This window comes from Moschus berezovskii, chromosome 4 (genome assembly GCF_049115385.1).
Source record: "Moschus berezovskii isolate FMDL1 chromosome 4, NW_MosBer_1.0, whole genome shotgun sequence".
NCBI classification, from domain to species: domain Eukaryota; kingdom Metazoa; phylum Chordata; class Mammalia; order Artiodactyla; family Moschidae; genus Moschus; species Moschus berezovskii.
In genome coordinates, this window is record NC_142463.1 from 71,318,134 (window position 1) to 71,343,209 (window position 25,076).

At 38.2% G+C, this 25,076-nt stretch overlaps 1 protein-coding gene across 3 annotated transcripts in view; it reads right to left on the reverse strand.

Annotated features, from left to right (window-relative positions):
- The window catches only part of DIPK1A (divergent protein kinase domain 1A), a 126,447-nt gene that overhangs the window by 32,813 nt on the left and 68,558 nt on the right, over positions 1–25,076 (reverse strand). For all 3 annotated transcript variants that reach the window (XM_055401355.2, XM_088835503.1, XM_088835504.1), the window contains one exon: positions 5,117–5,251. In XM_055401355.2, the coding sequence (XP_055257330.1) occupies positions 5,117–5,251 (135 nt within the window). The remainder of the gene's footprint in view (positions 1–5,116; positions 5,252–25,076) is intronic.

A 25,076-nucleotide genomic window follows, 5' to 3' on the forward strand; every position in this document is an offset into this window, starting at 1 on the left:
CCAATACTTTGGCCACCTCATGCGATGAGTTGACTCACTGGAAGAGTCTGATGCTGGGAGGGATTGGGGGTGGGAAAAGATGGGGACGACAGAGAATGAGATGACTGGATGGCATTACCAACTCGATGGACATGAGTTTGAGTGAACTCCGGGAGTTGGTGACGGACAGGGAGGCCTGGCGTGCTGTGATTAATGGGGTCACAAAGAGTCAGACACGTTTGAGCGACTGAACTGAATTGAATATTCCTTTGTATGGATATGTCACATTTTGTTTATGCTAATGGACATTAGAGAGTTTCCACCTTTTGACTACTGTGAATAATGCTGCTATTAACATTGGTGTGCAAGTGTATGAGTCCCTACTTTCAATTCTTTTGGGTATATACCTAAAAGTAGAATTGCTGGTAATTCATATGATAATTCTATATTTAACTTTGAGGAACTTCTATATTGTCTTCCTGATTCTCTTAAATTCATTTTAATTCCCTGTTGAAGTTACCCATTTTTTAAAATTTATATGCTCTACCTTTGTTTTATCCTATATGTTTGAACATGCACATAATTATTTTAAAATCTTTTTTGGATGACAGCAATATCTAGATTATCTATGGATATGCTTCTATCATCCGTGTTTATTTCTTGGGTTTCAGTCATGTCATCTTGTCTTTTGGTATGCCCTGTAATCTTGTACATAATGCCTCCAGAGAGGATTTCCCTTTCCACTAGTAGGCAGATGTAATGGCAACTGATCACCTTAAACCAATCAGGGGGCTGTGCTGAGTGCAGGCTTAATTGCATCTCTGGTAAAGGTCAAGCTACTTTGGGTTCATCTCCATTCCAAGAGCATAGCCCTACAGGATTTTTAACTGAGACCCTGGGAATTCATTGAGATTTCTCCCTCTGGCAGGTTTATAACTCTAGTCTGTATCTTGTGAGACTGCCAAAATGTCTGCTTTTCAAAGGCTTTCCAATGAGATTTTTTTTTAGCCTCTCATTCTGTAAAGCCCAGGATTTGGCAAACATCCCAACAGGATAACTGCCTGTATGCTTGAGGTTCCCTTAGTTTTCTATAAAAGCTTGCTGGTTTCTTGTCCCCAGAGCAACGGTCTCCCAGTATACAGTCCTGGTTCTCAAACACCTGCTCATGCCTAGTATCAGCAAATTCCTCAAGGGAAAAAGAAGCTACAAAAGTCAGCTCACCTTTCTTGAGATTCTTTTAGCTCACCTTTACCCTTGGGATTCAGCCCTTCGGGATCTCAGCCCAAATCATGATTTACCAAGGTCCCATTCTTGGTAGAAACTGTACTATATTTTTATCTTCATAGCCTCATAAGACTATATTTTAGGTCATATATCTCCAGGCAAACACAGTTACAAAATCAAGGCTCACCTGTCTTAAATCTTACCCTTTCTCAGATCTTTTTTCTTTTTCTGAATATTTACTTATTTTATTTGTCTATGCTGAATCTTACTGGCAGCACTAGTTTCTTTGATCTTTGATCTCTAATTGTGGCATTCAAATTCTGAAGTTGTGGCACATGGGATCTAGTTCCTTGACCAGGGATTGAACCGAGGCCCCCTGCACTGGGATCATAGAATCTTAGCCATTGGACCACCAGGGAAGTCCCCCTTTCTCAGATCTTAATCAAGTAATTCCTCACTACCTTGTTAGTTCTTTGAAGCTTTAACATATACTTTAAAAATATTTTCTCTGCCTGTTTTCTTTCTTTAAAAAAAATAATTTTATGTATTTATTTTTGGCTGTGCTGGGTCTTTGTTGTGGCTTAGGCTTTTTCTCTGGTTGCAGTGAGCAGGGGCTACTCTCTAGTTGTGGCACACAGACTTCTCACTGCCATGGCTTCTCTTGTTGCAGAGCACAGGGCCTAGGTATGTAAGCTCAGTAGTTACAGCTCCCCAGCTCTAGAGCACAGGCTCAGGAGCTGTGAGACACGGGCTTAGTTGCTCCATAGCATGTGAGATCTTTATGGAAGATTGAACCCATGTCCCCTGCATTGACAGGCAGATTCTTTGCCAGTGAGTCACCAGGAAAGCCCCACTGCTTTCTTTTCTAATCACACAAGGCCATATCAGTTCTATTTAGTACTACTGTTCTTAAAGTATTGCCAGTTTGGGTAAGTTTAAGAACATAATTCCCAAATGCAGAGAAATTACAATTTTTTTTTTAAAGACAGTCTTAGGAAAAACATATATTTTAGGCTTAGAAAACTTATTTATTATTTTCAAGTTTTAGAAAGATAACCATTAAATTATGCTAGAATTATGTTCTGCTTTCATTTCTTACCCATTAAAGTGAAAAATGAGGTACTTAAACTATAATTTCACTCATAACAGAATATGTACCAACATATGCCTTACATTTTAAAGGCTACTATATTAAAAACAAGATAAAACCATGTCTATTTCTAATCTCTTGGAACAGTATTTCTAATATAACCAGATGATGTTAATAGGTCTTCCTGGGAGGGTTACAGTGGGGATGGATTTTTCTCCTAATCAAATATATTTGCTTTCTTTGGAGATGCAGAACACACATGAGTATATTAAAGATCCTAAGAAGTCCTCAGTAAAGTCAATATAAAGTCTCTTTATATTTGTTTAACTTTCTGTTTTCAAGTATGTCTGACTCATGGACTACCTTTTAAGATGCCTCAAGAAACCCAGTTTGAGAAAGGTGACCTTAAAAAAGGAAAATAAACATTTCAAATAGTTTTGGTTATTTACATGTTATTATAGTTGATTATATAACTTTTTTATTCTTCACTGAAGCTGAACTGGTGAGTTCTGTGGGGGGTTTTGTTAGCTTTATTAATCTATAACTTCCTTTATCAGTCTTTTCTGACTCTGGGTAGCAGAAAGAGCATGAGTTTTCTATAGAGACAGAGTTGGGATCACATTCTGGCTCCACCATGAAAGGCAAATTCTTCTCTCTTGTTAGTCATATTTCTTTATTTGTAAAGTGGGTTTGGGGGGGGCTTTCATAGGATTATTTTAAGTACTAATGACGATATGAAGTACCCAGTATACTGCTGCTGCCGCCAAGTCGCTTCAGTCGTGTCCGACTCTGTGCGACCCCATAGATGGCAGCCGACCAGGCTCCGCCGTCCCTGGGATTCTCTAGGCAAGAACACTGGAGCGGGTTGCCATTTCCTTCTCCAATGTGTGAAAGTGAAAAGTGAAAGTGAAGTCGCTCAGTCGTGTCTGACTAGTAGCGACCCCATGGACTGCAGCCCACCAGGCTCCTCCGTCCATGGGATTTTCTAGGCAAGAGTACTGGAGTGACTTGCCATTGCCTTCTCCAACCCAGTATACTGCCTGGCCCCAAAGTTTCCTTCTATTTTAAAAGTCCTCAAGGATCTGGAATGGCCAACTGGAATGAACATAAGATTGACATCTTTCAACCTTCCTTGATTTGGAACTCTTCTTTGCTAATTAATTCCCTTGCTTCTTATATTAGTATTTCTCTTCTGACTACTTAAGAGGATGTTATATTCCTGGGAAATAATTTATTTTTATTCTGACTGATAGAATGTCTAGAGTTAACCTGATTTCTATTCTCTTAGAACTTTGGAAAACTTCAGGTCTCCCTGTCCTATGACCCTATATCATTTGTTACTGTAATAATTATAATAATTATCTTACCTTACGGTAATTATTCATTTTCTTCCCTACTAGACTCTAAGTTCATAAGGTCAGGGTACCTTCCTCCCTGCTAAATGTGCACACCTAGCACCACTGGCCTGTTTAAAAAGTAACCATTCAATAATTAGAACCATTAATAAGTTATAATAATTGGATCCCTATAATTATTACATAAAAATATAATTCTTAGATGTTTTTAATATTATTTATAAAGGTCTGTCTAGTCAAGGCTATGGTTTTTCCCGTGGTCATGTATGGATGTGAGAGTTGGACTGTGAAGAAAGCTGATCACCGAAGAATTGATGCTTTTGAACTGTGGTGCTGGAGAAGACTCTTGAGAGTCCCTTGGACTGCAAGGAGATCCAACCAGTCCATTCTACAGGAGATCAATCCTGGGTGTTCATTGGAAGGACTGATGCTAAAGCTGAAATTCCAATACTTTGGCCACCTCATGCGTCAAGTTGACTCACTGGAAAAGAGTCTGATGCTAGGAAGGATTGGGGGTGGGAGGAGACAGGGATGACAGAGAATGAGATGGCTGGATGGCATCACTGACTCGATGGACATGAGTTTGAGTGAACTCCGGGAGTTGGTGATGGACAGGGAGGCCTGGCGTGCTGTGATTCATGGGGTCGCAAAGAGTCGGACACGACTGAGCGACTGAACTGAACTGATATAGAAGATATTAGCAGAAAACAAGGAGTTAAATATTATCCTCAAACATTTTAAATATAAGTGCTATGGAACCAATATTTACTACTAGAAATCTTATTCTGTTAGAGTGATTTTTCCTAAGATATATCCAGTAGGATAGAAATTAAATACTAAATACACATATATACTTTTTACACATATTTTCAGCATTCGAGAATGACTCCATTTATTCAAAAGATATGTTCCAGAAAGGATGGATGCAAATAACACTTTCATACTATAAATATTTAAAAATCCATCTGATTAAACTAAACTTCAAGTGTATTTGAAAAGCAAGAATCCCTCTTTGTAATAAGTATACTCTCATATTAGTCTGTCTTACTCATATTTCTGAATACAGAGTTTTTCAAAGTGGGGAACAGTCCTACTAATTTGGTCATATCAAAACAGCAAGAAGTTTGACACAACTCAAAATCAAATTAACTTTTACTTTTTGAAAATAATTTTTAGTCTATGTATAAGCAATAAATATAATGTTATTAATATAGTTTTTTCATGTGTTATTATACTTAGAATGGATAAACAAGGTCCTACCATATAGCACAGGGAACTATACCCAGCCACCTGGGATAAACCATAATGGAAAATTATATATATATATATATATATATAAATAAAAGAATGTATATATGTATATAACTGAGTCACGCTGGACAGCAGAGATTGGTACAACATTTTAAATCAACTCTACTTCAATTAGAGAATAGGTTTTCCCATATACTAGAAAATAAAAAATACTTACTATTATTTTCTTACAGTCCTTTCCTCTGCATAGTTCTGTATAGGTAGAGTATTGCACATATATAATCCAGCTTCCAACAAAAACCGCCAACCAGGAAAAGAAAAGATATTTCATTCGCACGTATGAGAAACGAGCCTATAAGTAAAAGAGCACATAACAATCAATCATTCAGCACCCAGTCAGCATTCACTGTCCTAGAACATGACTTTTCCCCCTTTCTTGGAAGCACTCAATATATATTCTAGGCTTTCATATGGCAGTTCTCCTAGAACAATGTGTACTTTCACTGAGTCTAAAAAGCATCGGTCTTAGAAAAGGAAGCTCCTTGGTCTTGCCAAGAAAAAGAGAACAAAATACCCTTTAAAATGTATAATCTTTCAAATACCACCAGCATCCAAAGCTACTCATTAAGCACAAGCACGTGGACCATGCTACCCTGGACACCCAGTAAGATCAGGTAAAGAGAGACACAATCCCCTCTTATGACAAGCTTACAGAAGACTGGTTCAAATAAGAATCTTGAAGTTCTTTATGAATAAATATGGCAAAAATAATTGTGTTTTAAAGAAATAAAAACAGAGAATTTGGCTACTAATGTCTCACAGTGAGGTACAACCAGAGTAAGAAATGAAACTTCACATTCATTCCTATTTCCCTGCTGTATTCACCAATGCTTTGTGTTCCTTTTATTCAATCAATCAAATGCTTCACCAAACAGATATTCTGGAAATTTGAGGAAAAAGTTACAACTATTAAAGGAGAAGAAAGATTAATATACATAAAGAATAAATGACTCCCCGCGTGTCAGTTTGTAAAGCTGTACAATAGGATCCTCTTTGCCTTGCTTTGCAACTAGTGCTCTGGTATCTAACTGCGATTCCAGTCAGTTGGTGGTTTTTCTCCATAAACTACATATCAAACAGTTTCATCTCCAAAACTGTCAGCTGGTCAAGATAATTTGACATTTATGTTTTGAGTCTGGAACTGCAATGGTCTGATTTTATAAATAACTGAATTTAGGACCATGGGGAGAATTGAGCAAAAATAAATTAAAGACATGCAAACAAACAACGAAAAGCTAGCTTTGCTTTTACAACCCCAAGTCAGTTTCTCACACTGGACAACAGTAGGATACTGTGAGCGCTGTGGGCATGCAAAGAAAGCCGAAAGAGATGAAAGAGACATAAGTGCATCTGCGGAGACAATGAGTGCAGAGGAAAAAGGGACTCAGAAATACTGAATTCTTTTGGCTTTATTTGTGGTTTAGATATCGGTCTTTGTGAGGTGAATCCCAGTACCAAAAAAAAAAAGCTTGAGTACAACAAATTCACAGTTAAATGATAGGTCTCTGAGTTTTATTATTAAAATATTTTTTAAATGCCTTAAATGCAAGTTAGTTTTGTAAAGCTCTAAATGAATAAAAAGAAAGTCCAGATAGATTTCCAAATTAAATCACATAAATGACCATGAGTATACACCAACGGGTTTGTTTGAAAGACATTTAAGATTACTTGGCCCTAGTAAGAGGTCTAGTCATCAGACAGAAATTGATATGTACTAGTATTACAAAGCTTAAATATTATTGAGTGACATAATGCCTACAGAACATAAGCACTTTGCTAGGCACACAGAAAATACTCAACAAATGTCAGCAAAATCAATTTGCAAAGCCCTGAACAAAAAGCCAGTAACGCTGTCATTATAGGCCACCGCCCTCTTTTTGGGCTTGCCAAAAAGAAAACTGAATCTGAATCTGATTAAGCCTTTAGCTCCAACTACCAGTTTACAGGAAATACAGGAGACAGAGGCATATGAGTAACACTTAAGTAAATGACAGTATTAGGATACAAGCAGCAAACTCTAGGCTGTGGGAAATGTGGCAATACAAATAACCCAGTTCTTCAACAAATAAATTACAAGGGAGAAAAGAGAGAGATGAGAAAACCAAAAATCAAAAAATACTTAAGAAATATTGTATATTAAATAATCACATTTCATGGACCTTTTTTGAGTCTCGATTCAAATGAAAAACTGTAAAAAAAAAAAATGACATTTATGAGACAATTGAAAACTTGAAGGCTGACAGGATACCATGATACTGTAAAGGCATTATTTTAGTTTTTTAGGCATAATAATGTGATGTTTAAAAAAAAACGACTTAATCTTTTCGAGATAGACACTGAAACATTTATGAATGAAATAGTACCTGGGATTTGCTTCAAATCACTATAGGAAGGGAAAGGTAGGTGGGAAAAGTATTAAAACAATACTGGCCATGAGAGTTGGGAACTGTTCAAGCTGGGTGATGGTTACATGCCTTCTTTTGTACATGTTTTTCTCTACTGATTTAACATTTTTTTAAGTTGTAAGATAAGGAATACTTTCATACCAAGATACCCAATTCCCACACATTCATGCAGCAACTATCTATTGTCTTCTAGTGCCTGGCGCCACCTTAGGCACTTTCAGAACATTTGCACTTACAGTGACAAACAAATCCTAAATACCAGATAAGTACCCTTAACACAGTTCAGAGGGTTTCTTGGACAACGGTAGCATGGCATGATTTTACTTTTATAAGTACAATCTTTTGTGTGTATGTGGCCATTAGAGAAAGATTATTTAATAAAAGATGAGAAGACAACTGTTAATCATTTGTAAATAGCATATTTAAAAACCTAAAACACATCTTACATCAAAATAAATTCCACAGGAAACTGATACACATATAAAATATAAAATAATATAATACAAATGTAGGGATTTTTCAAAAATATTTTTTGAGATGACAAAAATTCTAAATACCACAGAACCTCTAAAAGAAGACATTGAATATGTAAAAACTTTAAAGTTGTGACAAAAATCACTGTAAACAAAGCTGAAAGATAAAATGGGATGTGACCGGAGTTTTCATCATTAGACTAAGAGAGAGCAGCCAGAGGGCTCAGGGTAAGAAATGAAGTCAGTAGGAGATTTGTACTCACTCCTGTGATGGTGGTAGGTATGTTGTCACGGGCATTTCTGAAAGAACAGTTAGCCATATACATCAAAAACTCTAAAAATTTTCATCTAGCAAATTCTACATTTAGGGATGTATCACAAGTGAAGAATTAAGTCTATACTATACACATAGCCACACACACATCCCCCCACCCACTCCCATGTAATATATATGACATAGTTTGCACCTATTATTATAACAGTGCACTATCAGAGGCAACCAAGTTTCAGCAATCAGAAGTTACTGAATACAATTATTGAAACCATTTTATTTTAGGAGAGCTATTTACAAGCTATTTATGGGCAACAACTTTATAATCCTAGATATCATTAAACTATGTACAATCAGAGACAGCACTGTAGAAGAGCAGACAGCAGAAGTAAACAGAGCAGACTCAAGGAAACATCAATCTTCATTATTTGCCCATTTTTCATTATGTGTACAAAGAGGCATGAATGCAGTTTGAAATCTTTTAGTGGCCATAAAGTTACAGTCAACCACTTATGTGAGTTCAATCTTATACTAACATTGAGACGGGGTTTTAAAACAAGATTAATCTCAATTCATTTAGTAAAAAATCAAGGAAGACCTTACACTGTAAAATAATATTTTCTTTTTCCTTTTTTTTTGCCTTGCTCTGCAGCAGTTAGAAGTCACAGAGTAAAGGAAACGACTGCAGACATGGTAAGTAGATTCTCTGCTAGTTCAGAACTTGGTTCTGTCTTACCTTCTCCTTGACACCCACTTCAAGAAGTCTAGTAATATCAACTACCTTTGGAGTCTCCATCAACAATTTCTATTAGCTATCAAATGTATATTAAGCTTAAAAGATGTTGGCAGCAAAAACCTGTATATTTCTCCCTCCCGCACAGCCAATTTAATAAAATTTGAAGTCATTTTGTTTTTCTCTCAAAGAGCTACATTAAATTTTTTTTCCTCTGGCATATGTTTAAATGAAAAAATATCCTGTAAACTGGCTTGCCCATTGTGTGTTTGTCATGATACTGAATGCCAAAATTTCGGGAGAGGAAGTTAGATTGATGATGTTCCCAGCAGGGCAGTGGGCATCACCTGTTATATACAAATGACAAAAGGAGTGAAACACATTTTTACTCTAGTATGTCATTGAAATTACTGTGATTTGAGGATAACACAAACTAGTATAAGGGCTTTCATGTGTCCTTTAATTTCTGCAGATCCTGTTGCCTCACATTTTAAAATAAAGATTGAAGAAAAACAGCCATAAATGACATCTGTAGCTACTGACTAATTTTATTTCTCACTAAAATGTTCTAAGTGGTCTGTTCTATACCAATTACCTAGACAATCTAGACTTTGATGAAAAAATATAGTTACTGTTTATGACCTTTTTATTGATGCTGAACTATCCAAAATACTGCCCAGAAGCAAAATTTGTTCTCCTGAATTTGGGCCTAGCTACTTCCCTGGTGGCTTAGCTGGTAAAGAATCCGCCTGCCTGCAATGCGGGAGACCTGGGTTCGATCCCTGGGTTGGGAAGATTCCCTTGAGAAGGGAATGGCTACCCACTCTAGTATTCTGGCCTAGAGAATTCCATGGACTGTATAGTCCACAGGGTCACAAAGAGTTAGACACGACTGAGTGACTTTCATTTTCACTTTTCACTAGTGGTACACTGCTTTATTCCAAATGATGCTCCTGAAAGTCATGATAAGAATTTCAGAGAATACACTATGGCATGATTCTCAACTAGAGTCAGTTTTGCCTCCCAAGGATACCTGGCAGGGTCTAGAACCACAAAGTGTGATTGGAGTCTTGTCTGTTGAGGTCAGAAATGTTGCTAAACATCCTTCAAAGCACAGGAGGGCTCCCCACATCAAATAATTATCTGCCCAAACGTCCATAGTGCTAAAACTGAGAAAACCTGTATTATGATTACAAAATAAAATTAAAGCAAAGATTATGGGGTTGAAAGAATCAAATTTGTATGACACTATCATTTTATTTTAAATTAGTCTTTAAAGCATAAACTACTACTTAATTAGAAAAATATAACATCTGTCTGGAAATAACATAGGTAATTCCTAATGACTAAATGACTGGCAATATCTTATTATAAATAAAGAAAAATCACTGGAGATGGAAAATATATAAATGATGAAACAAACTTTCTCTACCAATTCTACTGTAAAGAACAGTGATATTTTTATTTTTTTATATTGATTTCACTGTGATGATTTTATTTCATGACAAATCTGAAAACCTATGAACTTCAAGTAGTTTTACATTAAGTTTTTGAATAAGGCATAAAGAGGCAACACATCAAAATTCAGCTACATAAGACTACTTCTATATTACTTACCTATTTTTCACATTCAACATCATTTATTAGGTTGGTGCAAACATAACTACAGTTTTGACCCGTGAATTTTTGTTTGCTTTTTCTTTTTAATTAATTTTTCTATTGAAGAATAATTGCTTTACAGAATTTTGTTGTTTTTTGTCAAACCTTAACATGAATCAGCCATAGGTATACATATATCCCCTCCCTTTTGAACCTCCCTCCCATCTCCCTCCCCATCCCATCCTCTAGGTTGATACAGAACCCCTGTTTGAGTTTCCTGAGCCATACAGCAAATTCCCTTTGGCTATCTATTTTACACATGTTAATGTAAGTTTCCATGTTGCTCTTTCCACACATCTCACCCTCTCCTCCCCTCTCCCCATGTCCATAAGTCTACTCTCTCCATCTGTTTCTCCATTGCTGCCCTGTAAATAAGTTCTTCAGTACCATTCTTCTAGGTGCGTATATATGTGTTAGAATACAATATTTATCTTTCTCTTTCTGACTCACTTCACTCTGTATAATAGGTTCTAGGTTCATCCACCTCACTGGAACTGACTCAAATGCATTCCTTTTTATGGCTGAGTAATATTCCATTGTGTATATGTACCACAACTTCTTTATCCATTCATCTGTCGATGGACATCTAGGTTGCTTCCATGTTCTAGCTATTGTAAATAGTGCTGCAGTGAACAATGGGATACATGTGTCTCTTTCCATTTTGGTTTCCTCAGGGTATATGCCTAGGAGCAGGATTGCTGGGTCAGGTCATATGGTGGTTTTATTCCTAGTTTTTTAAGGACTCTCCATACCGTCATCAATTGACATTCCCAACAACAGTGCAAGAGCACTCCCTTTCCTCCACACCCTCTCCAGCACTGATTGTTTGTAGGCTTTTTGATGATGGCCGTTCTGACCGGTATGAGGTGATATCCCACTGTGGTTTTGATTTGCATTTCTTTAACAATGAGCAATGTTGAGCATCTTTTCATGTGTTTGTTAGCCATCTGTATGTCTTCTTTGGTCTTTTTCCCACTTTTGGATTGGGTTAATTGTTTTTCTGGCATTAAGTTGTATGAGCTGTTTGTATATTTTGGAAATTAATCCTTTGTCAGTTGTTTCATTTGCTATTATTTTCTCCCATTCTGAGGGTTGTCTTTTCACCTTGCTTATAGTTTCTTTTGCTGTGCAAAAGCTTTTAAGCTTAATCAGGTCCCACTTGTTTACTTTTGTTTTTATTTCCGCTACCCTAGGAGGTGGGTCCGGAGAAGGCAATGGCAACCCACTCCAGTATTCTTGCCTGGAGAATCCCAGGGATGAGGGAGCCTGGTGGGCTGCCATCTGTGGAGTCGCACAGAGTCGGACACGACTGAAGTGACTTAGCAGCAGCAGGAGGTGGGTCATAGAGAATCTTGCTTTATGTCACTAAGTGTTGTGCTTATGTTTTCCTCTAAGAATATTATAGTTTCTGGTCTTAAATGTAGGTTTTTAATCCATTTTGAATTTATCTTTGTGTATGGTGTTAGGAAGTGTTCCAAATTCATTCTTTCACATGTAGCTGTCCAGTTTTCCCAGCACCACTTATTGAAGAGGCTGTCTTTGCCCCATTGTATATTCTTGGCTCCTTTACCAAAAATAAGGTATCCATAGGTGCATGGTTTATTTCTGGGCTTTCTATCTTGTTCCATTGGTCTTTAGGGCTTCCCTGGTGGCTCAGAGGGTAAAGCATCTGCCTGCAATGAGGGAAACTCGGGTTCGATTCCTGGGTCAGGAAGATCCCCTGGAAAGGGAAATAGCAACCCACTTCAGTACCCTTGCCTGGAAAATCCCATGGACAGAGAAGCCTGGCAGGCTACAGTCCATGGGGTTGCAAAGAGTCAGACACGACTGAGCGACTTAACTTTCTTTCTTTCTTTTCCACTGGTCTTTATTTCTGTTTTTGTGCCAGTACCATACTGTCTTGATTTCTGGAGCTTTGTAGTATAATCTAAAGTCAGGAAGGTTGATTCCTTCAGCTCCATTCTTCATTCTCAAGACCAGTTTGGCTATTTGGGGTCTTTTGTGTTTCCATATGAATTGTGAAATTTTTTGTTCTAGTTCTGTGAAAAATGCCATTGGTAATTTGATAGGGATCACATTGAATCTGTAACTGTGTTTGGCAGTATAGTCATTTCACAATATTGATTCTTTAACCTGTGAATTTTAAATTATCATCAGTTCAGTTCAGTCGCTCAGTTATGTCCAACTCTTTGCGACCCCATGAATCACAGCATGCCAGGCCTCCCTGTCCATCACCAACTCCCGGAGTTCACTCAAACTCATGTCCATCGAGTCGGTGATGCCATCCAGCCATCTTATTCTCTGTCATCCCCTTCTCCTCCTGCTCCCAATCCCTCCCAGCATCAGAGTCTTTTCCAGTGAGTCATCTCTTCGCATGAGGTGGCCAAAGTATTGGAGTTTCAACTTTAGCACCAGTCCTTCCAATGAACACCCAGGACTGATCTCCTCTAGAATGGACTGGCTGGATCTCCTTGCAGTCCAAGGGACTCTCAAGAGTCTTCTCCAACACCACAGTTCAAAAGCATCAATTCTTTGGCGATCAGCTTTTTTCATAGTCCAACTCTCACATCCATACATGACCACTGGAAAAACTATAGCCTTGACTAGACGGACCTTTGTCATAACTAGGCTCAAACACATCTTTATTAATCAAAATAGGTACCATTACAATCAACACATTTTTGCCAATGAGAAATAACTTTGCTTATTCCTGTAGTGTAAAAATCTGTGCTTTGGGATTCAGTGAACTCTTGGAAAGCATTTTCTGTATCCTTTTGGTTGTGGAACCATTCTCCCTGCAAAAAGTTATCAAGATGCTTGAAGAAGTGGTAGTCAGTTGGTGAGAGGCCAGGTGAATATGGCGGATGAGGCAAAACTTCCTAGCCTAATTCATTCAACTTTTGAAGCATGGGTTATGTGATGGGTGGTGAGGTATTGTTGTGGAGAAGAAATGGGCCCTTTCTGTTGACCAATGCTGGCTGCAGGCATTACAGTTTTCAGTGTATCTCACTGATTTCCTGAGCTTACTCTTCAGATGTAATGGTTTCACTAGGATTCAGAAAGCTATAATGGATCAGACTGGCAGCAGACCACCAAACAGTGACCATGCCTTTTCATGATGCAAGTTTCGCTTTGGGAAGTGCTTTGGGGCTTCTTCTCAATCCAACCACTGAGCTGGTTGTCACCAGTTGTCATATAAAATCCACTTTCATCACAATCTGATCAAGAAATGGTTTCGTTGTTGTCACGGAGAATAAGAAGACACTTCAAAATGACTATTTTTTTTATTTTTGGTCAGCTCATGAGGCATGCACTTATAGAGCTTTTTCACCTTTCCAATTTACTTCAAATGCTGAATGACCATAGAATGGCCAATGGTGACTTCTTGTGTAGTAGTAAGAGGATCAGCTTCAATGACTGCCCTCAGTTAGTTGTTGTCACCTGCCAATGGCCAACCACTATGCTCGTCTTCAAGGCTCTCGTCGCCTTTGCAAAACTTCTTGAACCACCACTGCACTGTACATTTGTTAGTAGTTTCTAGGCCCAATGTGTTGTTGATGTTGCGAGTTGTCTCCAATGCTTTATGACTCATTTTGAACTCAAATAAGAAAACTGCTCAAATTTGCTTTTTGTCTAACATCATGTCCCTAATCTAAAATAAGTGTAAAATAAACAGCAAGTAATAAGTCAATAGCAAAAAAAAAAACCATAAAATGAGAAATGTGCATTAAAATTATGTATAGCATAACCACATTTGTTTAAGAATGCGTTCCAATATCAAAGGCAAATTTACAATGCAAAAAACTGCAATTACTTTTGCACCAACCTAATACAAACATAAAAAGCACAAAGCCCATCTGCTTTATCCCTAAGTACTCCCCATACAGGTGTTCTTAATTGTGAAAAGGAAGGAAGAAAAATCTCTCTCACACTTTGCTTAATATATGTAGTAGACTTGAACACTCAGAAAATCTAACAAACTGATAAGGATATCACTTGTAAAAACTCAAATACAATGATTTCATCATTTCATAGAAAAAGCTGAGACGAGCTTGCTATTTTTTCAGACTGGTTTACAACATTTATATAAGTCTTATGTGTACAATGTATTTTTATTCAATACATTGAATAAAAGTTTTTTCAATAACCATTTACTCTTAAATAAACTTCAAAAATCTTTTTTTCCCCTTAATGTTATATTAACAATACTAACAATACTGTAGCTAGCTAACTTTTACTGCTAAATATTTAGGAGCAATGTGGCTAGAAAAACTAAAGTTAAAATTATTGACATATCCTTAAATATAACTGTACCCTTTTTTTTAATGAACTCTAGATGTTTATAATAATACTTGAGCATGAAAAACATGCTGGCTATAAAAAATAGAAATATAAAGAAACCATTTAATAAGGTAAATATTGTATACCACAACACCTCCAGATCAACTTTGTTTGGAATGGATCCTATATCTTTACTAAAGGTTGTCTCACTGCTTAGTTGGAGGGTTGTGGGAAAACCATTAAGAAAATTATCTAAATGTATCTAAATTCTCTTAGTGCTAATGTTCATAAACATCAAGAAACAGTTATGATATTTAACCAAAGAAACAAACAAAAAAAGAACTTTCATGTCATTCCACACAAGGAAGATCTTGAGTTTTTATAAGTTAAAAATAGTGAAAAGAAAGGTTCTAAAAATATCTATGCTCCCCAGCTTGTCCTGAGCATGAAAATACTTTTTTATGACAAAACTTTAGAGAAGAATTCCTTGTCAAAGGGCATTATTAGCCTATTGATCAGAGTTTTAGCATTCTTTATCTAAGAGCTGAGTTTTCACTTTTATAGGAAGAACTGTCATTATTCTCTGATCTAAATTCTAAAGGTTTTATTTGCATGAGCATATTCCCTGTTCTGATTTTACTAGAACTCTAGAAATAAAATTCTAACAAGGAGCAGATAATTTTCACATTTTCTCTGCATGCTGGTTCGTATTTTTTACAGCTTAGGGGGCTGACAGCATCAAAAAAGCAGAACATTTTTCCTTGGGGAACTAATTGCATGGGGTGATCCTGAAGCCTGTGGCTGATTTCAATAGCAAATTAATATCTCAAAGTGTCAAAGTATGGGGAAATGTTCATGATACGGTAAGAGAAAAAAACTTTCAAAACAGCATATATGATATGTTCCCAATTTTGCTTCAGAAAAAAAAAGAGAAAAGTCACCAACAGACTGTAGAAACTGCAAGGAATAAATCAAAATGTCAAGGGTGGTTATTTCAAAATGTCAAAAGTGGTGGGATTATGAATGATTTTTGGTTTTCTCTGTATTATATAGATTTTCTATAATGAATATATATTACACTATAGATATGTATGTAGATGCAAATACATAGTTTTTTTTTTCATGTAAGTGCTTTCGCATATCTATTTAAAAACATATCTCTAGGATCTAGTGGGAGAAGGCAATGGCGAGCCACTCCAGTACTCTTGCCTAGAAAATCCCATGGATGGAGGAGCCTTGTTGGCTGCAGTCCGTGGGGTCGCTAGGGGTCGGATACGACTGAGCGACTTCACTTTCTCTTTTCACTTTCACACATTGGAGAAGGAAATGGCAACCCACTCCAGTGTTCTTGCCTGGAGAATCCCGGGGACGGGGGACCCTGGTGGGCTTCTGTCTATGGGGTCACACAGAGTCGGACACGACTGAAGTGACGCAGCAGCAGCAGCAGCAGCAGGATCTAGAAGTCTCCTGAGTGCTTTTTAAAATTTTCTTTTTTTAAAACTTGGAAATAGATCCTTCATATAGAATTGTTTAAAATACATTAGTGTCAGATTTCCCTGGTGGTACTGTGGTTAGGAATCTGCCTTCCAATGTAGGGGACATGGGTACGATCCCTGGTCTGGGAAGATTCCATATGTCGTGGTGCAACTAAGCCTGTGTGCCACAAGTACTGAGCCCACAGGCCTAGAGCCTGTGTTCCTCAACAAGAGAAGCCCCTGCAACGAGAAGCTCGTGCACCGCAACCTAGCATAGCCCACCTTAACCGAAACTACAGAAGCAACAAAGATCCAGTGCAGCCACAGAGAAGTCAAACAATACACAAGTGTAACTCAGATTATGATTAGAAAGCAAATACCCATGTAGCTACCACTTTGGTTAAGAAACAGTTTCTCTAGTGCCTTCACTGACCTCCATGTGACTTCTTCAATAACGGGTTAATTAACATGCACCTGACTTCAATGATAATCATATATGTGCTTTCCTATGTAGTTTAACCATTGACCATGTATGCCTAAAATGCATTTGATGTTCATTACTCTTGAACTTTATAGATATAGAAGCATATACCATGTACTGTGACTTGCATTCTTCTCTGAAGCATTTTCCCCTTCCCCTCCCGTGTTCACACATTTGTTCTCTATGTCTGTGTCTCTATTCCTGTTTTGCAAATAATATCATCTATACCAGTTTTCTAGATTCCATATATGCATTGATATACAATATTTTTCTGACTTACTTCACTGACAGTTTCTAGGTTTATCCACGTTTCTACAAATGTCCCAAACAATGGAGTAATATTCCATTGTATATATGTACTACATCGTTTTTATAACTAAATTTTATTTATTGATTTATTATTTATTTTTGGCTGCACTGGGTCTTCGTTGCTGCATTCAGGCTTTCTTTAGTTGAGAACAGGGGCTACCCTCATGCTTTTCATTGCGCTGCTTCTCTTGTTGCACAGCACAGGCTTTAGGTGTTTGGGATTCAGCAGAGGGCAACTGGTAGTCGGAGAAGGCCGGAGAAAGCAATGGCAAGCCACTCCAGTACTCCTGCCTAGAAAATCCCATGGATGGAGGATCCTGGTAGGCTGCAGTCCATGGGGTCACTACGAGTCAGACATGACTGAGCGACTTCACTTTCACTTTTCACTTTCACACATTGGAGAAGGAAATGGCAACCCACTCCACTGTTCTTGCCTGGAGAATCCCAGGGATGGGGGAGCCTGGTGGGCTGCCGTCTATGGGGTCACACAGAGCCGGACACGACTGAAGTGACTTAGCAGCAGCAGCAGCAGCAGCACACAGGCTTCAGCGATTGTCGCTCGAGGGCGCTAGAGAGCGGGCTCAGTAGTTGTGGCACATGGGTTTAGCTGCTCCATGGCATGTGGAATCCTCTCCAACCAGGGACCAAACCCATGTCCCCTGCGTTGGCATGGCAGGCAGACTCTCAACCACAGGATCTCCAGGGAAGTCCCTACCATATCTTCTTTATCCATTTATCTGTTGATGGGCATTTAGGTTGCTTCCCATATTCTGGCTATTGTAATAGTGCTGCAATGAACAATGGGGTACATGTGTCTTTTTTGATTATGGTTTCCTCTGAGTACACATCCAGTAATGGGATGGCTGGGTCACATGGTAGTTCTATTTTTAGTTTTTTAAGGAACCTCCATACTCTTCTTCTTAGTGGCTGTATCAATTTACATTCCCATCAACAGTGCAGGAGGATTCCTTTTTCTAACCAATATACAGAAATCTCTTGCATTCCTATACACCAAGAACAAATGATCAGAAAGAGAAATTAAGGAAACAATTCTATTTACCACTGCAACAAAAAGAATAAAATATCTAGGAATAAACCTACCTCAGGAGGCAAAAGACCTGTGTACACAGAAAACTATAAGATGCTGATGAAAGAAATCAAACACAACATAGATAGAGAGAGATACCATGAATTGGATGAATCAATATTGTGAAAATGATTATACTACCCAAAGTGATCCACAGAGTCAATGCAATCACTATCAAATCACCAACGGCATTTTTCACATAACTAGAACAAAAAATTTTACAATTTGTATGGAAAAACAAAAGACCCCAAATAGCCAAAGCAATCGTGAGAAAGAAAAATGGAGCTGGGGAAAGCAGGCTGTCTGACCTTAAGACTATTCGAGACACAGATGTATAGAACAGTCTTTTGGACTCTGTGGGAGAAGGTGAGGGTGGGATGATTTGAGAGAATAGCACTGAAACATGTCTATTATCATATGTGAAACAAATCGCCAGTCCAGGTTCGATGCATGAGGCAGGGTGCTCAGGGCTGGTGCACTGGGATGACCCTGAGAGATGTAATGGGAGGGAAGTGGGAGGGGTGTTCAGGATGGGGAACACATGTACACCCATGGCTGATTCATGTCAATGTATGGCAAAAACCACTACAATAAAGTAATTAGCTTCCAATTAAAATTAATTAATTTTTTAAAAAAAGACTATTCGACAAAGCTATAGTAATCAAGAAAGTGTCGTACTGAATCATGGTAACCCCATAATCCCAAGATCCTTGTCAATTACTGCTTTAGGGAATTTTTTAAAAAAGAAAAAAAGCAAGAAAGAGAGAGAGTATGGTACTGGCACAAAAAGAAACAAAACAGAAATGTAGACCAAAGGAACAGGATAGAACACCCAGAGGTAAACCCACACACCTATGGTCACCTAATCTATAACAGAGGAGGCTATGATTGGTGCTGGGAAAACTGGATAGCTATGTGTAAAAGAATAAAATTACAGCCTAACACCATACACAAAAATAAACTCAAAATGAATTAAAGACCTGAATGTCAGGCCAGACACTATAAAACTCTTGGAGGAAAACAAGCAGAACACTCTCTGACATAAATCGCAGCAGGATCTTTTTTGACTCACCTCCTAGAGTAATAAAAAATAAACTAATGGGGTCTAATTAAACTTAAAACTTTTGCACAGCAAACAAGATGAAAAGACAACCCTCAGAATGGGAGAAAATATTTGCAAATGAAACAACTGAAAAAGGATTAATCTCCAAAATACACAAATGGTTCATGTAGCTCAATATTAAAAAAACAACCAATCCAATAAAAAAATGGGCAGAAGACCTAAATAGACATTCTCCAAAGAAGACATACAGATGGCCAACAAACACATGAAAAGATGCTCAGCATCACTAATTATTAGGGAAATACAAATCAAAACTATAGTGAGGGGTCACCTCATGTCGGACAGAATGGTCATCATCAAAAAATCTACAAACCGTAAATTCTGGAGAGGGTGCTGCTGCATTAGGGACCAAAAGCCAGGTACATGTTTAAAAGAGCATAAGACCAGAAAAACAAAGCAAAGCCATCCCTAAGAAGGGACACAGAAGGCTTTTAATGAACAAATAACCTGCATTTTATGGAGCACATGCAAGGGAGGTGCACTCCCTCTGAGCACTCTACATAAAAGGAATATTAGCATTGAGTTCTTCAACATCCCAGTACAGAAGACATGGGTTAAGAAAACTAAGTGTTCCCATTTTCTATTGTTATATAATAAACTATCCCCAAACCCAGAGGCTTACAAAAATAATTTATGTCTCTTGTGGTTCTGAGTTGATTAGACTGAGCTAGTCAGTTAAGTTTTCCCTGAATTCATGATTAGGGCTGAAGACATATGACAAAGGACTGACTGGGCTGGGCACACGTGTAGCTGTTTCACTCCCATGCCCAGTCCCTTGGCTGGATTAGCTGGAACAGCTGCATATGGCAAGCTGGCCTCCTTCTGAGCACGGTGCTCAGGGTAGTTAGGCTTATTCCATGATGGCCGGGTTACCCCAGGACAACTGTTCCCAGAGACCAAGGAGGAAGCTGCATCGTTTCTGCCCTTCTCTCATGGTTACACAGGGCCAGATCAGATGGACTGTAGGGGCACTCTATAAGGGCATGCACACCAGGAGGCAGGGCTACTGCCGGGTCATCTTTGGAGATTAGCTGCCATTCCCAGATAGGATCAGCAAAGTAGGGTCTAAAAGTGAAGAGAAAAACAAGTGGAAGTCCTAGCCAGAACAGACGATTTTCTCGACCATTCAGATTAAGGGTTCCTCCTTCTTCCTTAATGGGGCATAACTAGAAATTTTGATTAAAATCCATTCATAATATCTGTAGTTGTATATATATTTAAGCTTATTAAATACAGTTTTCATTCCATATCATGAATTCAGTAACTATCAGCAAATCTTTATTTATTTTGGGGGGTCATACCCTGCATCATGCAGGATCTTAGCTCTCCGACCGGGGATTGAACTTGTGCCCTCTGCAATGGAAGAACAGAATCTTAGCCACTGGACTGTCAGGGAAGTCCCAACAAATCTTTAGCTTATACACATGAAGTTCCAAGTTAAAGAACTGCTTGAGATAAGTTTCCAAATAGAATTCATGTTGCCTCAGCATTTGGGGACTCAGAATGGGCAAATCAGGTGTTCATTTTCCCTTTTTAGTAGGCTTGAGCACTATACTGGGTCTCAGTTCAGTTCAGTGTAGTTGCTCAGTCGTGTCCGACTCTGCAACCCCATGAACTGCAGCACGCCAGGCCTCCCTGTCCATCACCAACTCCCGAAGTCTACCCAAACCCATGTCCATCGAGTCAGTGATGCCATCCAACCATTTAATCCTCTGTCGTCCCCTTTTCCTCCTGCCCTCAATCTTTCCCAGCATCAGGGTCTTTTCAAATGAGTCAGCTTTTCGCATCAGGTGGCTGAAGTATTGGAGTTTCAGCTTCAACATCAGTCCTTCCAATGAACACCCAGGACTGATCTCCTTTAGGATGGACTGGTTACATCTCCTTGCAGTCCAAGGGACTCTCAAGAGTCTTCTCCAACATCACAGTTCAAAAGCATCAATTTTCGGCGCTCAGCTTTCTTTATAGTCTAGAACTTAGTAAACGTACAACATCCACAGGCAAATCTTATATGGGAATCCCAGGGGGCACTAAATTCATTAATTCACTCACTAAAAATAAAGTTTAGCTACATTTTACCTAAACTCAAAGGTTAAAAAGCATGGTCCCTTTAGACTTCAGACTCTGAAGTACATTTTAGGGGAAAATTTATTTGGGATAATTACCTCTAGATTGTACAATCTGATTAACATAATCTGCAACAGAGTTTAGAATCTTGGTGTACCCAGAGGCTGATTAGAATTAGATGAAACTTGATTACTCTAAAGGGTCTTAAAAAGGAAATTAATGTTAGTTAATATTCTGTGAGACTGATGAAGATGACGGCTGGGTTCAGAAACTTCCTTTCCCAGGATTCATCTGTGTGACTTCCAGACACAGTGGCAATTAAACATTGAAACCCAACCTCTCTCTGATACATGAGAAAAGCAGATGTGTATGTTCAGATACTGGGGTGGTCAGAGCAGAGGTGGGGGTGGGGTTGTTCACCTCTAAGCAACAACATTCTGCCTTTGTATCACTGAAAGGATTGAGGTTGCTCAGGAACTGTGGTCAGAAAGGAGCTACTGTTTCTTCCATCTGAAAGGCACATGGGGATTCTATTCACATTGGTTGGTACCCTACCACATATTTCCAGGAGCCCTGGAGCAGAACAATTTTACTTTAAAAATACAATGGTTGGAAAGTGTCTATCTAGTCCATTCTAATCAGACATCTCTGAAGGTAAACTCCCAGTTTGTCAAGCAATTAAAACAGAAGTGACATATAAATGGTAATTACGTAAGTTAGAATAGTTCTAATAGTAGACCTGGATTCTATTTTTTTTCTCATCAAAGTACTTTCATACCAGGAAATAGGACACACATAGTATAGAAAAAATGGACAACAAAGAATTATGTAATTTCAGCTAAACGATAAGTAGGTCCTGGGGTGCAGTGTATAGCATAGTGACCAAGGACTGTAGCCTGCCAGGCTCCTCTGTCCATGTAATTCTCCAGGCAAGAATAGTGGAGTGGGTAGCCATTCTCTTCTCCAGGGGATCTTCCCGACCCAGGGATTGAACCTGGGTCTCCTGCATTGCAGGCAGATTGTTTTACCATCTGAGCCCATCAGGGAAGCTCACAGTTAACAATACTGTATTGTATATTTGAAAGTTGCTAAGAGAGGAGATCTTAAAAGTTCTCATCACAAGAAAAAACTGTAACTATGTGAAGAGATGGATGTTAACTAATCTATGTGGTGATCACTTTGCAGTATATATACACATCAAATCATTCTGTTGCACACCTAAAATTAATACATTATATGTTAATTATAACTCAATAAAAAACAAGAATACTTATGTTAAAAAAGTATAATAAACAATCCAGTTTCGGTGTATTTATTTCATAGCTGTTGTATAATGTACTTATATAATCTGCATTATCTTGTAAGAAAAATAAAATTGGGGTCAAATGATAAATGTCATTTATCAGTTTTTTCATTTAACATAATATTAAAATACATTCTTAGGCTATGACATAGTCTTGACATTTTAAAAATATGATATTTAAATGAATGCATAACATTTTACAGTATGGGTATGCCATACATTATGGGTATTTAACCTTATTTCTATCATTGAACACTTTGTTATTTTCAATATTGTGGTCTATTAATAGTAAAAACATTATTAATGAGAGCCAATATTTACTAGTGTTGCACTGTACCAGGAACTGTAATCTTCATAAAAAGTCTGATCTGGTGTGGTATATTGGCCAGGGGTAAGAAAACTATGGTCTATGAGCCAAATCCTGTCTGCTACCTGGTTTTGCAAGTCATCTTATTGGAACACAGCCAGCCTCTGTGGTGATTTACTATCTAAAGCTGCTTTAATGCTATAAATGGCAGAGTTGAGTGGTTGCAACAGAGACCATATGACCAGTAAAGCCCCAAATATTTACTATCTGGCTCCTTATAGTTTGTCAACCCTTGAATTGTAAATATTCATTCCTTCCCCCACCCCTACTTTCCCTGCCTCACTGATGTTGGGCTTGGCCATGTGACTTGCTTTGGTCCATGAATGTTAGTAGATGCGACGCAAAGCAAAAGGTACAATAAGACTTGCCTCTTTATGCTTCAGGCCTTGCCAAAAGAAGAACAGGTCCTGGCAGTCCACACATTCCAGTAGAGTAAGTGACACCATAGCCCACCTGAACCAAACCCATAGCCTGAAGTCAATCTCAGCCTATAAAAGTTGAACTCCAGCTGATCTGTTAGATGTACAAGTGAGAAATAAATGCTCATTATGTGTCACTGAGTTTTGGGGGCAATTTGTTATGCAGCATTGTTGTGGTAGCTAACAGATTCTGGACACTTCCTTACTCTTAAATCTCCTTGTAAGAACTCTATGAGTGGGGACTATTCTTTGTTTTACAGATGGAGAAACTGACAAATGTATGGAGATTAAAGCAAGGCTATATGACTGGATCACAAAAAAATGTGGAAAATTCTTAAAGAGATGGGAACACCAGACCACCTGACCTGCCTCCTGAGAAATCTGTGTGCAGGTTAAGAAGCAACAGTTAGAACAGCACATGAAACAACAGATGGTTCCAAATAGGGAAAGGGGTACGTTAAGGCTGTATATTGTCACTCTGATTATTTAACTTCTATGCAGAGTACATCATGAGAAATGCTGGGCTGGATAAAGCACAAGCTGGAATCAAGATTGCCAGGAGAAATATCAATAACCTCAGATATGCAGATGACACTACCCTTAAGGCAGAAAACGAAGAGGAACTAAAGTGCTTCTTGATGAAAGTGAAAGAAGAGAGTGAAAGAGTTGGCTTAAAACTCAACATTCAAAAAACAAAGATCATGGCATCTGGTCCTATCACTTCATGGACGGGGAAACAATGGAAACAGTGACAGATGTTATTTTCTTGGGTTCCAAAATCACTGCAGATGGTGATTGCAGCCATGAAATTAAAAGATGCTTGCTCTCTGGAAGAAAAGCTATGACCAACCTAGACAACATATTAAAAAGCAGAGACATTACTTTGATGACAAAGATCCGTCTAGTCAAAGCTATATTTTCTCAAGTAATCATGTGAGAGTTGGGCCATAAAGAAAGCTGAGCACTGAAGAATTGATGGTTTTGAACTGTGGTGTTAGAGAAGACTTTTGAGAGTCCCTTGGACTGCAAGGAGATCCAACCAGTCCATCCTAAAGGAAATCAGTCCTGAATGTTCATTGGAATGACCAACGCTGAAGCTGAAACTCCAATACTTTGGCCACCTAATGTGAAGAACTGACTCATTGGAAAAGACCCTGACGCTGGGAAAGATTGAAGGCAGGAGGAGAAGGGGACGACAGAGGATGAAATGGTTGGATGGCATCACTGACTCGATGGACATGAGTTTGAGTAAGCTCCAGGAGTCGGTGATGAACACGGAGGCCTGGCATGCTGCAGTCCATGGGGTCGCAAAGAGGCAGATATGACTGAGAGACTGAACTGAACTGAAATGAACTGATATGAGTAGTAAATAGGAGAACAAAGATTTGAATTGAGGAAACTTAGCTTCAGAGTCTGTACCCTCTCTATTCTACTGCCTATTGTATTAAATACATAAATACTTGCTTGAGTATTTGATTAATTTTTTTCAGGTAATATTTCAGCAAGAAAATGTCTAGGTCAAAGGATACATGGTTTTAAAAAGTTAATGATATATATTGTTACACCACTTTCTAAAAAGCTTGCAACAATTAACACTGGTTTATCAAATGCAGTTTTTTTACCTACTGCAGCTTCAAATTCTATAGGCAATCACATTTTTAGTTTTG